The 17,088-nt window shown below is 38.9% G+C and overlaps 1 protein-coding gene across 1 annotated transcript in view; it reads left to right on the top strand.

Annotated features, from left to right (window-relative positions):
- Positions 1–17,088, top strand: part of GABRG3 (gamma-aminobutyric acid type A receptor subunit gamma3) — a 638,302-nt gene that overhangs the window by 63,508 nt on the left and 557,706 nt on the right. The window contains exon 3 of the mRNA XM_027083245.1: positions 14,727–14,794. Coding sequence (XP_026939046.1) covers positions 14,727–14,794 — 68 coding nt within the window. The remainder of the gene's footprint in view (positions 1–14,726; positions 14,795–17,088) is intronic.

The raw sequence follows: 17,088 nt of genomic DNA, 5'->3' as shown, positions 1-17,088 counted from the left end.
TCAAATGTTTTTTTCAAATCAGTTGAGATAATCATGTGGTTTTTTTTCTTAATTCTGTTACTGTTGTGTATTATATTAATTGATTTTAATGTGTAGAACCATCTTGCATTCCAAGCATAAATCCTACTTGGTCATGATGTATAGTACTTTTAATTTGCTGTTGAATTCTGTTTGCTAATATTTTGTTGAAGATTTTTCATTAGAATTCATCAGAGATGTTATTGGTCTGCACTTTTCTTTTTGTGTCTTTGTCTGGTGTTAGTACAAGAATAGTGATGCTGACCTCACAGAATGAGTTTGGAAGTGTTTCTTCCTCTTTGATTTTCGGAAGAGTTAGGGGAGGATTGTTGTTAATTCTTCTTTTGGTAGAAATCATCAGTGAAGCTGTCTGGTCCTGGGCTCTTCTGTGTTAGGTTTTTATTACTAATGTGGTCTCCTTACTAGTTAATTGTTCAGATTTTTATTTCTTCATGCTTCAGTCTTATTAAGTTGTATGTTTCTATGAAGTTATCCACTTATTCTAGGTTATCCAATTTGTTGGCATATAATTGTTCTTATTAGTCCGTTATCCTTTTTATTTTTGTGACATCAGTTTTAATGTCCCCCTTTCATTTACAATTTTAGTTATAGGAGTCTTCTCTCTTTTTCTCTGAGTTAGTCTAGCTCAGGGTTTATCAATTTTGTTGAAATTTTTGAAGAATCAATTCTTGGTTTTGTTGATTTTTTTCTACTGTTTTTCTGTTTTCTATTATGTTTATTCCTGACATAATCATTATTATTTCCTTCCTTTTGCCAACTTTAGGTTTAGGTTGTCCTTTTTCTAGTTCCTTGAGATGTAAAGTTAGGTTGTTGATTTAAGATCTTTCTTTTTTTTAATGTGTTTATTTGGTATCAACTTCCTCCTTAGTATGACTTTCACTGTGTCTCATAAGTTTTAGTATGTTGTGTTTTTGTTTTCTTTCTTTCCAGATATTTTAAAATTCCCTTGTGATTTCTTCTTTGATCCATTGGTGTAAGAATGAGTTAATTTCAACATATTTGTGCATTTTCCTGTTTTCCTTCTCATATTTATTTCTAGTGTCATTCCATTGTTGTCAGGTAAGATACTTTGTATGTATGATTTCAATCTGTGCAAATTTGTTAAGATTTTTTTAATGATAAAATATGCAGCCTATCTTGAGGAATGTTCTGTGGCATTTGATAAGAATGTGTATTCTGCTGTTGTGTTGGAGCTTTACTTTTTATGTCTATTAGGTGCAGTTAGTCTGTAGTGTTTCCACATCCTCTGGCACCTTATTGATCTATCTCATTGTTATATCTATAACTGAAAGGGGGTATTGACTTCTGTTAATGTGTTGCTATCTGTTTTTTCCTTCAGTACTGTCATTTTTTGCTACATGTGTTTGGGAGCTCTAATGTTAGGAGCATATATATATATATATATATATTTTTTTTTTAATATTTATTTGGTTGCTTTGGGTCTTAGTTGCAGCACGCAGGATCTTTCATTGCGGCACACAGGCTGTTCGTTGTGGTATGTGGGCTTCTGTCTAGTTGTGGCATGCGGTCTCCAGAGCACGTGGGCTCAGTAGTTGTGGCGTGTGGGCTCTCTAGTTGTGGCACGCGGGCTCTAGAGCACATGGGCTTAGTTGCCCCACAGCATGTGGGATCTTAGTTCCCTGACCAGGGATCAAACTTCCTTCCCCTGCCTTGGAAGGTGGATTCTTAACCACTAGACCACCAGGGAAGTACCAGGAGCATATATAATTGTTATATTATCCTGGTGAATTGGCCTTTTTATGATTACATAATGACCTTCTTTGTCTCTTGTGACAGTATTTGTCTTAAAGTCTCTTTTGTCTGATAAGTCGCCACTCCTGCTCTTTTTAGGTTCCCACGTGCATAAAATGTCCTCTTCTATCTTTTCACTTTTAGCTTGTGTGTGTCGATCTAAGTTGAGTTTCTTATAGATAGCATATAGTTTGGACCTTCTGTTTTTATCCATTGAGCCAATCTATGTTTTTTAATTGGAGCATTTAATTCGTTTTCATTTAAAGTAATTATTGATAAGGAAAGACTTATTATTTTCATTTTATTAATTGTTTTCTGTCTTGCAACCATTTTTATCCCTCTTGTTGCATTCTTTTATTTTCATTTAAAAAAATATTTATTTATTTTTGGTTGTGTTGGGTCTTTGTTACTGTGCACGCGTGTGGGCTTTTCTCTAGTTGCGTCGAGCAGGAACTACTCTTCATTGCAGTGCACGGGCTTCTCATTGTGGTGGCTTCTCTTATTGCACAGCATGGGCTCTAGGCATGTGGGCTTCACTAGTTGTGGCACGTGGGCTCAATAGTTGTGGCTTGCAGGCTCTAGAGCACAGGCTCAGTAGCTGTGGCACACCGGCTTAGTTGCTCCACAGCATGTGGGAGCTTCCCAAACCAGGGTGAACCCGTGTCCCCTGCATTGGCAGGCAGATTCTTAACCACTGCGCCTCCAGGGAAGTCCCCATTTTTCTTTTGTAGTGACATATTTTGATTCCCTTCTCATTCACCTTTGTTTATATTCTATCAGATATTTTCTTTGTGGTTATCAATGCAAGTATTTTAAACATTTCAAAGTTACAGCAGTCTGATACCAAAACAAGACAAAGATGTCACAAATAAAGAAAACTATAGGCCAGTATCATTGATGAACATAGATGCAAAAATCCTCAACAAATACTAGAAAACAGAATCCAACAGCACATTAAAAGGATCATACACCATGATCAAGTGGGGTTTATCCCAGGAATGCAATGATTCTTCAGTATATGCAGGTCAATCAATGTGATACACCGTATTAACAAATTGAAGGATAAAAGCCATATGATAATCTCAATAGATGAAAAAATAGCTTTTGACAGAATTCAACCCTGATTTATGATAGAAACTCTCCAGAAAATGGGCATAGAAGGAATCTACTTCAACTTAATAAAAGCCGTATATGACAAACCCACAACCAACATCATTCTCAATGTTGAAAAACTGAAAGCATTTCCTCTAAGATCAGGAAAAAGACAGGGGTGCCCACCCTCACCACTGTAATTCAACATAGTTCTGGAAGTTTAACCACGGCAATTAGAGAAGAAAAATAAATAAAAGGAATCCAGATTGGAAAAGAAGAAGTAAAACTGTCAGTTTGCAGATGACATGATACGATACATAGAAAATCCTAAAGATGCCACCGGAAGACTACTAGACCTAATCAGTGAATTTGGTAAAGTAGTAGGGTACAAAACTAATGCACAGAAATCTCTTGCATTTCTATACACTAACAATGAAAAATCAGAAATTAAGGAAACACTCCCATTTATCATTGCAAGGAAAGGAATAAAATACCTAGGAATAAACCTACCTAAGGAGGCAAAAGACCTGTATGCAGAAAATTATAAGACACTGATGAAAGAAATTAAAGATGATACAAACAGATGGAGAGGTATATCACATTCTTGGATTGGAAGAATCAATATTGTGAAAATGACTATACTACCCAATGCGATCTACAGATACAGTGCAATCCCTATCAAATTACCAATGGCATTTTTCACAGAATTAGAACAAAAAATTTTACAATTTGTGTGGAAACACAAAAGACACCGAATAGCCAAGGCAATCTTGGGAAAGAAAAATGGAGATGGAGAAATCAGGCTCCCTCACTTCAAACTATACTAAAAAGCTACAGTAATCAAGACAGTATGGTATTGGCACAAAAACAGAAATATAGGTCAGTGGAACAGGATAGAAAGCCCAGAGATAAACCAATGCACATATGGTCTTTGATAAAGGAGGCAAGAATATACAGTGGAGAAAAAACAGCCTCTTCAATAAGTGGTGCTGGGAAGACTGGACAGCTATATGCAAAAGAATGAAATTAGAACACTTCCTAACACCACACACAAAAATAAACTCAGAATGGATTAAAGACCTAAATGTAAGGCCAGACACTATAAAACTCTCAGAGGAGAATGTAAGCAGAACACTCTATGACGTAAATCACAGCAAGATACTTTTTGACCCACCTCCTAGAGAAATGGAAATAAAAATGAACATATAGGACCTAATGAAATAGCTTTTGCACAGCAAAGGAAACCATTAAACAAGACAAAAAGACAGCCCTCAGAATGGGAGAAAATATTTGCAAATTAAGCAACAGACAAAGGATTAATCTCCAAAATATACAAGCAGCTCATGCAGCTCAGTATCAAAAAAACAAACAACCCAATCAAAAAATGGGTGGAAGACCTAAATAGACATTTCTCCAAAGAAGATATACAGATTGCCAACAAACACATGAAAGGATGCTCAATATCACTAATCATTAGAGAAATGAAAATGAAAACCACAATGAGGTATCACCTCACAGCGGTCAGAATGGCCACAATCAAAAATTCTAGAAACAATAAGTTCTGGAGAGAGTGCAGAGAAAAGGGAACCTTCCTGCACTGTTGGTGGGAATGTAAATTGATACAGCCTCTATGGAGAACAGTATGGGGGTTTCTTAAAAAAACCAAAAATAGAACTACCATATGACCCAGCCATCCCACTACTGGGCACATACCCTGAGAAAACCATAATTGAAAAAGATACATGTACCCCAGTGTTCACTGTAGCACTATTTACAGTAGCCAGGACTTGGAAGCAACCTAAATGTCCATTGATAGCTGAATGGATAAAGAGGATGTGGCACATATATACAGTGAAATATTACTCAGCCATAAAAAGGAATGAAATGGATTTATTTGTAATGAGGTGGATAGACCTAGAGTCTGTCATACAGAGTGAAGTAAGTCAGAAAGAGAAAAACAAATACCATATGCTGACACACATATGTGGAATCTAAAAAAATGGTATGATGAATCTAGTCGCATGGCAGGAATAAAGATGAAGACATAGAGAACCAACTTGAGGACATGGGGGAGAAAGGGAAGCTGGGATGAAGTGAGCGAGTATGTTTGACATATATACACTACCAAATGTAAAATGGATGGCTAGTGGGAGCTGCTGCATAGCACAGGGAGATCAGCTTGATGCTTTGTGAAGAATGGGGGGGGGATAAGGAGGGTGGGAGGGAGGCTCAAGAGGGAGGGGGTATGAGGATATATGTATACGTAAAGCTGATTCACTTTGTTGTACAGCAAAAACTAACACAACATTGTAAAGCAATTATACTCCAATAAAAATACTAAAAAAATAAAGTTACAGCAATCTATGATAAACTGATATGTTAACTTCCATTGCATATAAAACTCCACTTCTTTACATTTCTTTACCCCTTGTAAAATTTATGCTATTGATGACACAAATTATTCCTTTTTATATTGTGTATCCATTAACATAGATTTAAAATAACTTTTTATGCTTTTGATTTTTAAAAAATTTTGTACCATAATTAAACATTTTATGTACATACATTACGATTCTATAGGATTCTATATTTGTTTATATATTTTTACCTGGGAGTTTTACATTTTTTAAAGCATTTTTAAAATTAATTAATTTTTAATTTTTGACTGCATTGGGTTTTCGTTGCTGCACAGAATTTTCTCTGGTTGTGGTGAGCTGGTGCTACTCTTCTTTGCAGTGCGCAGGCTTCTCATTGTGGTGGCTTCTCTTGTTGCGGAACACAGGCTCTAGGCACACGGGCTTCAGTAGTTGTGGCATATGGGCTCAGCAGTTGTGGCTCGCAGGCTCTAGAGCACAGGCTCAGTAGTTGTGGCACACAAGCTTAGTTGCTCTACGGTATGTGGGATCTTCCCAGCCCAGGGCTCGAACCCGTGTCCCCTGCATTGGCAGGTGGATTTTTAACCACTGCGCCAACAGGGAAGTTCCGAGTTTTACATTTTTGTATGGTTTTGTGTTGCTGCTTATTGTTGTTCACTTCAATTTGAAGGATTTACTTCAGCATTTCTTGTAGGACAGGTCTAGTGTTGATGAACTCCCTCATCTTTTATTCAGCTGAGAAAGTCTTAATTTCTCCTTTATTTTCAAAGGACAGTTTTGCTGGATACAGTATTCTTCGTTGGCACTTTGCGTATATCATTTTATTTTTGTCTAGCCTTCAAAGTTTCTGCTGAGAGATCCAATGATGAACTAATAGGAGCTCCCTTATATGTAATGAATCACATTTCTTTTTTGTTTTCAAGATCCTTTATTTGTCTTTGATTTTCCACAACCTGATTATGATGTACTTCTGTGTAGATATCTTTAGATTTATCCTACTTGTAATTTTTTGTACTTCCTGAATTTGTATCTCCATTTCTCTTCTCCAGATTGGACATTTGGGACCATTATTTCTTCAAATAGGCTTGCTGCCCTTTTCTCTCTTAGTTTGCTTCTGGAACTCCCATATGCATATGTTGTTCTTCTTGATGAACCTTATTCCATAGGTCCCGTAAGCTGTCTTTACTTTTCTTCATTCTTTTTTCTTTTAGCTCTTCTATCTTAGTAATTTCGAGTGTCCTACCTTTGAGTTCACTGATTCTTTCTTCTGCTCAGTCAAGTCCGATGCTGAGTCCCTCTAGTTAATTTTTCAATTCAGTTATTGTATTCTTCAGCTCCAGAATTTCTGTTTGGTTCTTCTTTATAATTTCTATCTCTCTCATTTTGATATTCTGCTCATGCATTGTTTTCTTGATTTCATTTAGTTGTCCATATGTGCTCTCTTTTCATTTATTGAGCATCCTTATGATGGTTATTTTGAATTCTTTGTCTGGTAATTCATATATTTCTGTTTTATCTCCCAGAGGTTTAATGTGCTCCTTTGATTGGACCATGTTTCTCTGTTTCTTTGTATGCCTTGTTACCTTCTGTGGGATTTAGGCATTTAAAGAAATCAGCCACTTCTCCCAGTCTTTGCGATCTGGTTTTGTATATGAAGGACTTTCAGCTGTCTTCTGACTAGAAAGGCTGGTGATCTCTCAAGCCTTGTCTGGGAATGCATCCTCCCTGGGCTTTTGTGTGTAATCTAATTGAAGAGGTTTGCCAGTTTCTACCCAGGATCTCCCCTTAGGGTCTGCTGTACTGCAGACTCTGCTGACAGGCCAAACCTATTGATGGCTTTTGTTCTCAGTAGTCCCCAACCTCGTGTCCCCTTCTTGTCAGTGCTTAAATTCAGGCAAGACAGAAACCAGTCTCTTGGGCATTCCTTCCAAAAATCAGAGCATTGGACGTATGTTCCACTTTTCCTTTCCTTATATGAGCTTTGGAGCATCTACCCACTGGAGCTCTGAAGAATCTGTGGTTCTAAACTTTAACCCCAGTGCTCTTTTCATTCTTCTGAGAATGTGAATTCTCAAGCTGTCTACTTTAGTAAAACATTTTATTTGAGTGTATACAAACGTGGAATCTCACCATTTACCTTTTTCCATATTATTATGGAAAAGTAATATTCCATATTACTTTTCCATATTACTATCAGGTCTGACCCAGGTCTGAGGTGATGGCAGTTTTATCTTGATCTTTGTAAACTCTTCTTGGCCCACTTGAGATCATATGCCTAAAGGATGATTGAAGAGAAGTGATAACTTTAGAGTTGAATCCATAGTTCTGGGACTTGTGGAGATGGGATTAGCTCTAACACTATAATCAAAAGTCAGAACTGGGGCTTCCCTGGTGGCGCAGTGGTTGAGAGTCCGCCTGCTGATGCAGGGGACACGGGTTCGTGCCCCGGTCTGGGAAGTTCCCACATGCCATGGAGCGGCTGTGCCCGTGAGCCATGGCTGCTGAGCCTGCGCATCCGGAGCCTGTGCTCCGCAATGGGAGAGGCCACAGCAGTGAGAGGCCAGCGTACCGCAAGAAAAAAAAAAAGTCAGAACTGACCATATAGGAACCCTAAATCTGAAATGGGACCCATAACAATGACTTCATCATCTAAATGATCTAGCACTAAACTATGTCAAACATTTTTGCATGGACCGAGGATCTTGGCAGAACTGTAATATTAACTAAGTTTGCCCATTCTATGTATCTCTTACCCAAATCTCTTTAACCACCCACCCCACTAACCTAATATTCTCCAAGCTAGAGAAAAACTTTTGAAAACACATCTCCATTGAGATCATATAGAGGAAGTTAATATAAGCCTCAGAGACAGAGTATTTTCACTTTAAGAAGAGGCTGGAAAGATTATTTGTGGTGGTGATGGCGGTGGTGGTGGTAAACTCCCCCTGAAGTCATTGTTCCCCAGAATCCCTTTAAGCTTCATTGCCAAAGTTAAGTCTCTGGGAGGTTGAGGGTGGAACTCTGGGGGTTTGCTTCTGTGAGGCTGCAGAATCCTAGATAAGTCACCTCCTCAATCGTGTTTTAACTTCCTGTCCTTAAATGGAAATGAAAATGGTATTACATACTGATAAAATGCAACATGCTTATTACAATGCTATTTAATATACATTAACAGTACTTTTGTCTGTGGGCAATAGCAGAAGGATGGGTAAAAGTACTTAGATGGAAGTTGGTGATGGAATAGGGCAGTTGGTCTACCTCATGCATCACCTTGCCCAGGGGCACTCTTAGTTCAGGTAAACTAAGGGAGCAATAAGCTGGAGAGGCCAACAGCAGAGGAGCCCTCACTCCCTTTCCTCAAACGTAGGGAAGATTGGAAGGGAGGCTCCCAGTTATGGGAAGAGCCCTTCTATTTAACCCTCATGGGCATGAGAGTTGGTATTATTTACTTCTCTTTTTTCTATTCATTTGTTGCTATGTAAATGTTTCTATCAGTATATTTAAACTTTTCATGAAAAAATAAAACTTTAAGTGACCAGGGTGACTTTTAGGCATAAATATTATTCGAAAGAATGACAAATGCAAGATTTTGGCATTCTTTTCTGTGTCTAATTCTAGGGGCCTCAGAAGCCATAGCAAAAAACGTTACTGAGTACCTACTATTTACTTCACAACAGTCCAAATAACCCCTCTCAGCCCCCATCGTGAATTAAGTTCTGTTATGAGCTCATCTTAGACGTAGGGGGACTAAGGCACAGAGATGTTAAAAAACTTTTCAATATTACAGAACTGGTGAGGACAGAGCCACTTTTTGTGGCCCAGCAGCCAGGCGACATGCTCCCTTTGCTGTTGCCCACGTAGCACATCTACTCAGCATTCTTTGGGGTCTCCATTCCTCATTCCTACTGCTGCCAGTCTGGGGTAGCTTGTTAGGACTTCCTTCTGTGGACAACTACAGTCACTCCACTCCACAGTTCTGTCCCTGTCAACACTTACCAGCCCTATATTCCATTTATTCTAATCTGTGTGTCTGTCATTGTCTATTTCTTGCTTACTTATGAGTGAATAGAAATGGTTTCATTTGTTCTCCTAATGTCACCTTCAGTTTTTTCTTCTCTCAGGGAGTTAGTATAATTTCTGTTGTAACAGATGCCTATTTTCAGGAGTACCCTTGTCTTGGACAATCTCTTATCAGCTCTTTGCCTATTTGACCACTTGAGTCAGCCTGTAGTCACCATCAGGTTCCAGGGAACCTTAAAAAATTATTCCTCCTGTTGCAGTATTTAATCTCGTGTGAAAATTTAACATGTAAAGTCCAAGTAACTATAATAACTCAAAACCATAATTTTCTACATATAGAGTACATGATACAATATATAGAAAACCTTAAAGTCTCCACACAAGAACTACTGGATCTGATAAGTGAATTCAGCAAGGTAGCAGGATACAAGATTAACATACAGAAACCTGTTGCATTTCTTTTACAACAAAATATCAGAAAGAGAAAGTAAAAAAATAATTCTGTTTAAAATTGCATCAAAAAAGATAAAATACATAGAATAAACCTAATCAAGGAGGTGAAAGGCCTATACACTCTAAACTATGAAACATTAATAAAGGAAATCAAAGATGATTCAAGGAAATGGAAAGATATCCCATGCTCTTGGATTGGAAGAACTAATATTGTTAAAATGACCATACTGCACAAAGCAATCTACAGATTTAGTGCAATCCTTATCAAATTATCTATGACATTTTTCACAGAACTAGAACAAATAAAATCCTAAAATTTATATGGAGGGGGCTTCCCTGGTGGTGTAGTGGTTGAGAATCTGCCTGCCAATGCAGGGAACATGGGTTCAAGCCCTGGTCTGGGAAGATCCCACATGCCGCAGAGCAACTAAGCCCGTGTGCCACAGCTACTGAGCCTGCACGTCTGGAGCCTGTGCTCCACAACAAGAGAAGGCCATGATAATGAGAGGCCTGCGCACCGTGATGAAGAGTGGCCCCTGCTCGCCGCAACTAGAGAAAGCCCTTGCACAGAAACGAAGACCCAACACAGCCAAAAATAAATTTATATTTAAAAAATTATATGGAGCCACAAAAGACCCAGAATTGCCAAAGCAATTCTGAAGAGAAAGAACAATGCTGGTGGCATAACCCTCCCAGACTTCAGACTATACTACAAAGCTACAGTAATCAAAACAATGTGGTATTGTCACAAAAACAGACATATGGATCAATGGAATCGAACAGAGAGCTCAGAAATAAACCCACACACCTTGGTCAATTAATCTTCAACAAAGGAGGCAAGAATATACAATGGAGAAAAGACAGTCTCTTCGGCAAGTGGTGTTGGGAAAGCTGGACACATGTAAATCAATGAAGTTAGAACACACCCTCACACCATACACAAAAATAAACTCAAAATGGTTTAAAGGCTTAAGTGTAAGACATAACACCACAAAACATTCTCTGACATGAATCAAACCAATGTTTTCTTTGGTCAGTCTCTCAAAGCAAAAGAAGTAAAAGCAAAAATAAACAAAGAGGACCTAATCAAACTTATAAGAAATGTTTTTAGTACCTGTTTTATTCAGGGTTGGCATTTTAGACATGTGCTAGGAAGTACCCCTTTATGACACCCAAATGGGGCCCCTTACCATGTAACTTGTTGGGCATTTTGGAAATAAAAATTGGGCTTTTTTTCACAAGAGGGGCTGAAGTTTAAAAGGAATGTTGTACTATGTTAAATGTGGTTTTGAATGTCTAGCCCCAAAGATATTGACATCAAGAATTTTTTCCATTAAAATATAATTTATTTACTTTTTACCATGAGGGGGTTTCTGTATATATTTAAATTTTTCTGTATATTATGATGTTTTGATATCTTAAAAACCCTTCCCAATTGGGCAGAAACTGCCTCTTCTAGGGTTAGCCAATTCTTAGAGATGGCAAGGAGCCCAGCCTGGAGCAAGCCTTTGAACATACAGACTATTCAATCCAAAGTCATATCTCCTCTATACAGCCCTTACACCCCAGCAGGCAATACTCTTCTGTTTTAATCATTCCAGGGCCTGGTACCAGGCCACTGGAGACCACCTGTATAGCTGAAAGCCCACAGGAATTATTCAAGCTAGCCAAACTAGCCAACCAGAGCTGTTTACCCTTCCCTGCTCTGCCTTTCCTTCAGAGACCCCAATTCAGATCATGGCCTAAGCACCCCCTCCCTTGCCCTGTCTTCTGCCTCCTGACCACCCTTATGTCTTTCCCATGTAGTTGGGCAAAGCGTGCCATACCTCCTGTCTTTAGGACCTGTGAATAAATCAATTTTGTTTTCCTGAGCCTCTCCTCTTGTGGCTGCACCTGACTGACCATCACATAAACAAATACAAAAAGGCTGAGTAATATTCCATATGTATATACTATGTTTGGTTTACCCATTTATCCCACCATGTGCACTTGGCTTGCTTCCTCCTTTTGGCTGTTGTGAATGATGCTGCTGTGAACATGTGTGCACAAATGTATGTTTGAGTCCCTGATTTTAATTCTTTTGGGTATATAACCAGAAGTGGAATTTCTGGGTTATAGGGTAGTTCTATTTTTTGTTTTTTTGAGGAACCACCATACTGTTTTCCATATTGCCTGCATTATTTTACATTCCCACCAGCAGTGTACAAGGTTTTCATTTTCTCCATGTCATTGCCAACACTTGTTTTTTTTTCTGTTTTTTTTTAATAGTAACCGTCATAATGGATGTGAAGTGGTTTTGATTTGCATTCCCCTAATGACTAATAATGTTAAATGTCGTTTCATGTACTTATTGGTCATTTGTATGTCTCTTTAGAGAAATGTCTAAGTCCTTTACCCATTTTTAAATCAGGTTGTTTTGCTTATCTGTTGTTGAGTTGTGGGAGTTCTTTTTATTTTTTGGATATTAACCACTTATCAGACATATGATTTACCGATGTTTTCTCCCATAATGTGGGTTGCCTTTCCACTGTGTTAACTGTGTCCTTTGATGCACAGAAGTTTTTAATTTTGATGTAGTCCAGTTTATTTACTTTTTTCTTTTATTGCCTGTGCTTTTGGTGTCATATACGAGAAATCATTTCCAAACCCAGTGTCATGAAGCTTTTCTCCTATGTTTTCTTCTAAGAGTTTTGTAGTTTCAAATCTTACCTTTAGGCTTCTGATCCATTTTGAGTTAATTTTTGTATATTGTGTAAGGATTCAACTTCAGTTTTTTGCTTGTGGGTATCCAGTTTACATAACACCATTTGTTGAAAATACTTTTTCCCCATTGAATGGTCCTGGCATCCTTATTGAAGATCATTTGTCTGGGCTTAATCTGTAATCTTTGAACTGTAAACCTTGAGTCTCCTGTGGCCAGTCTCTTTCCTGGGTACCACTGTCAGAGCCACTTTCCTAAAGGCTCTTTTTACTTTAGCATGGTGCTGCTTAAATGAGAATTTACTTAAAACAGTTTATTTCCCCCAAGTTTTGTGTGTGTGTGTGTGTGTGTGTGTGTATGTGTGTTTGTGTTTTCCAAACTCTTCTCTTAAAACCTTTATTATACTATTGCACTTAATACTCATTTGACACTTCCCACTTCAAGCTTTTAAGGCTTTACATCTGTAGGTCCTTTTTATTTAATGAGATTAAAAACCCTGGAAGCCTAAAGTCTAATAAATACCATGAAACAACCAGAAAAATCTCTTGCAAAAAGCAGGTCCTCAACTGATTGACTTAACACAGCCTTTGTATAACATTACCAAGGTTATGCAGCACAGCGTTTGGAGACAGAACACTTGCTGTGTTCTTCAATTAAGTTGAAGAAAGATGCTACTTACTGTTCAGAGTAGTTAGCAAAGCTCAGCCTAAAATGAAGAATAGTCCTTTTATGAAATTTAAGCACTAGATACATAGTACTTAGAATTGTATTGCGGTGTTTTCCAAAATGCCAACAGCTCTTTCAAGCTAACGTGGCTTGGTTGCGCTGACAGATGTCAGAGTAGTTGGCTCCAGTTCATTGTCATTATTTTCATTTTCTTGGAGGTCCGGACAACATGGCTCAGGCTGCAGACTGCTGGTTACATAATTGAACAACAGACTGTGAGCTTACAGGTGCCACTTATAGTTCCAGAAATAGAGTGCAGAAGTCCATTTGTGAATGATTAGTTAGCAAAACTGGTGGAAGCTCGAAATAATTGCAGATGCGAACACCCTTGTTTCCATAGAAACACTCTGTGTTTACGTGCAAAGGTTCAGGAGTCTTGTTCATGTTCCCCTGGGGCAGAAATATTCTGAAATTGGTGTTCTTCTCCCCTTTATCAGTTGCTGAGTGCTGGGGAAAGAGAGACGCCTCCTTTTCACTGGCACGGATCCCTGACTCAGAGGTGGCTGTCTCAGGAATCTCATTACTGGTCTCCCAAGTTCCATTTCTGCCAAGGAAAGGGAAAATGATTTTCTTTAAGGTTAAATGAGCAAATTTTACCTCTGATCCACGATGTTAGATATTACAGTTTCTTGTTATATGAATTTTACTCCCTTATAGTTGGAACGGTAATTTCTTGACTTACTAAAGTGTTATTTTTTTTTTTTTAAAGAAGATGTTGGGGGTAGGAGTTTATTAATTAATTTATTTTATTTTTGCTGTGTTGCGTCTTCGTTTCTGTGCGAGGGCTTTCTCTAGTTGTGGCAAGCGAGGGCCACTCTTCATCGTGGTGGGCGGGCCTCTCACTATCGCGGCCTCTCTTGTTGCGGAGCACAGGCTCCAGACGCACAGGCTCAGTAGTTGTGGCTCACGGGCCTAGTTGCTCCGCGGCATATGGGATCCTCCCAGACCAGGGCTTGAACCCGTGTCCCCTGCATTAGCAGGCAGATTCTCAACCACTGCGCCACCAGGGAAGCCCATAAAGTATTATTATTTTATGAGTTGTATGATTTGAAGTCTGTGAGATGTGTGTGTGTGTTTCTTAGGTAATAATGACACCAATAATCAGTACTTCTTAATCTCCTTTGGTGTATATACTCTCCAGATCTTTGCTTTGAGTTGCAACCAGGTAATGGATAAATAACTTGAATTGTCCCTGATATTACTCATTACTTGGGTTCAATTTCTTAGCATAACTTTGACATTAAATTTCTTATGTAGTGTCTTATATTTTATCATTTTATGTTTTCTCTGCCATATAATCAGCTAAACAAATGTTATAGAGTATCTTTATGGTCATCTATCACTGGCAACTTGCAGTGTATAAATATCCTGTTTTTTAAGAATTTATTAAATATGAGTAAGAATCTTTAATCCTTTGAGAATTGTAACTACCTGGCAAGTCCCAAAGAAAAATACACCCCTTTCCCACATGCCGTTGAGCTGTTAGTGTGTGACTCAGAGGAAGTTTAGTAGCACTTTCCTCAGTCTCTCTGGCACAGTGTATTAACACACATTTGTTTTCTCCACAGTAAAACCCACCGTAATTGATGTTGACATCTATGTTAACAGCATTGGTCCTGTGTCATCAATAAACATGGTAAGAAGCTATTTTCTTTTCTGATCTCACAGTCTTTGCATCAGTTCTTGCCTACATTCTCGTTGTGGGTTTCTGCTCGAGATTTATCATGCAAGTTTAAACTCACAATTGACTTCTTAAATATGTAGTATTTATTGGAAGTTTAAACACTGAAAATGGTAAAACTCAAGGAGTAGAGATTGTGACACCAGCAGTGAGATATTGCTCTAATGATTAAAAAGTATCTCATCCCCATCTTGTCCACAAGTGTGTTTACTGTGCGTAGATTTCCAGATCATGTTATTTTCAGTTGTGCAGTCAATGGCTATGTCTGACCTCATTTATACTAGGGATGAATATAAATGACAGCCTTTTTACTTTAGTTCATTTTTCAAGATCCAAAAGACCTGCCTTTCAACATTTCTCAGGAAAGGATCTGAGATTACCTAGTTGATACTTCTGTCTCCCTGAGGGTAAATATCCTGCCTTTTTTTTAAAACAGGGGAGAAAGTATGGGATCAAGTATATGTGTGATTTTTCCTAATAGAGGAAGGTATTTTCACAGACTTACAAGCAAAGTGAGCTCCAGTAGTAACTATTTCTAGTGTAGAAGAAGGCCTTCCCTGTACAAAGTGCTTAGCTCTTAGGAAAGTGCTGGTATGTTGGCATCCACCAGTGTCAGGGTCTTCTCACAGGCGCCTCAGGCTGGGGTGGGCCTCCCTGAGCAGAATGTGGAGGATTTCAGGAGCAGGCACTTGCTTTGTGGGCCCAGTGACACAGGAACCCCTAATGCTGGGGCCTTCTTTGTGCTTCCCCGCTGCACAACGGCTCCTGGATTTGGGGGATGCTTGAGGCTGAGGGGGGTTTGCAAAATGCCAACTTAAGAAGCCTTCCTTTCATTGCAAAGTTCTGTGGATGGAAATAATTCTTCCAAAATTAATAGCAAAATCTTTTCTTTTCATTGCCAGATATTAAAAGTGTTCATCTTTTCCTTGATGGTATAAAGGTTCCATGTGGGGCTAAAATTTATGGGTCACTCACTTTAAAAAAAATCCCCTATGTCATCCATACACTGGAGATGGGCCACTAGCAAAGAGGTGAAATGAATAAAAGAGGATTCACCCCACACAACCTCTGGGCTGCAGATTGTGAAATGTAGACCGTGACTGTAATACTTCCTTTTCCTGATAAATAATTATTCAGTTCACCACACTGAGTAGTCATTTCTCAGTTTGTTTCTTATTTTGGAGTTTTATTTTCTTACACTAGTTCCACCACACTTTATTCAGACACTGATTTATGTCTAACAATAAAACAGAAGTGCCTCCGTAGATACATAGTCACAAAATTGTTTTAGGAACAGTTGCTTGTATCTGCATATCTAGGGATTATCATGAACTCCTGTAACCTTGAGATCTCCTTTGTGCCCAGGATTAAGTTTTGCTGTTGGAATTGATATACTTTTCTGCATGAAAATCATAGGCTGTAGAGGAGGCTAAAAGTAAGTAACAGTCCCCACAGTGTGATAAGGACTCTGCTAATGGCTGGCACTCCCTCAGAAAAGCCCACTGCAGTTGGGATAGATTTATCTGATGACATCTTCTCAGTCTGGGATGAGGCCAATAGGCAGGGGTCTGCCAGGTGGGACAGGTAGGAAGGTCCTCAGTAAAAGGCAAGACGGCAGGTATGTGACACGACTGGGGACTGAGGGATTGATGTGCTGTTTGAAGGCCATGTGGGTGTGTGGGCTGTGGACCTGCAGAGACTGAGGCTCTGAGGCCATGTGTGGTGAAGAGTCAGCTTCACCCTCAGCTCTGCCCCAGACAGACCCTGCTCTGGAGAGTGTGCAGACCCTTCCATCTGAGTATGTGCACGTCTGACTTCACGAGAGATTAGTTCAAATCCAGATTCATAAATAAACCATCATCGTGCCCAGAGAGCCAGAGCAAAGGTAGATTCATGTTCCCAGAGGAGGGAATGTGCAGCACTCCTGAGAGAGGTTTCAGAGGCCTCAGGGTGTCAGGGGCTTCCGAGTTGCTTTTTTTTTTAATTTAAATTTTTATTTGTAAAAACATTTTTTTTAGGTTCACAGGAAGGTACAGAGATTCCTCATATACTCCATGCCCCGACTCATGCATGGCCTCCCCCACTATGAACACCGCCTCCAGTGGGGGACATTTGTTATAGTCAGTGAACCCATGTTGACATGTCATCGTCACCCAAAGTCCACAGTTTGCACTAGGATTCACTCTTGGTGTTGTACATCTGTGGATTTGGACAAATATGTAACGACGTGTTTCAACCATTACAGAATC

The sequence above is a fragment of the Aethalodelphis obliquidens genome, unplaced genomic scaffold (assembly GCF_003676395.1).
Source record: "Aethalodelphis obliquidens isolate GAN/ISIS:26980383/991018 unplaced genomic scaffold, ASM367639v1 scaffold49, whole genome shotgun sequence".
Classification (NCBI taxonomy): Eukaryota; Metazoa; Chordata; class Mammalia; order Artiodactyla; family Delphinidae; genus Aethalodelphis; species Aethalodelphis obliquidens.
This window is presented reverse-complemented; position numbering and strand designations above follow the sequence as displayed.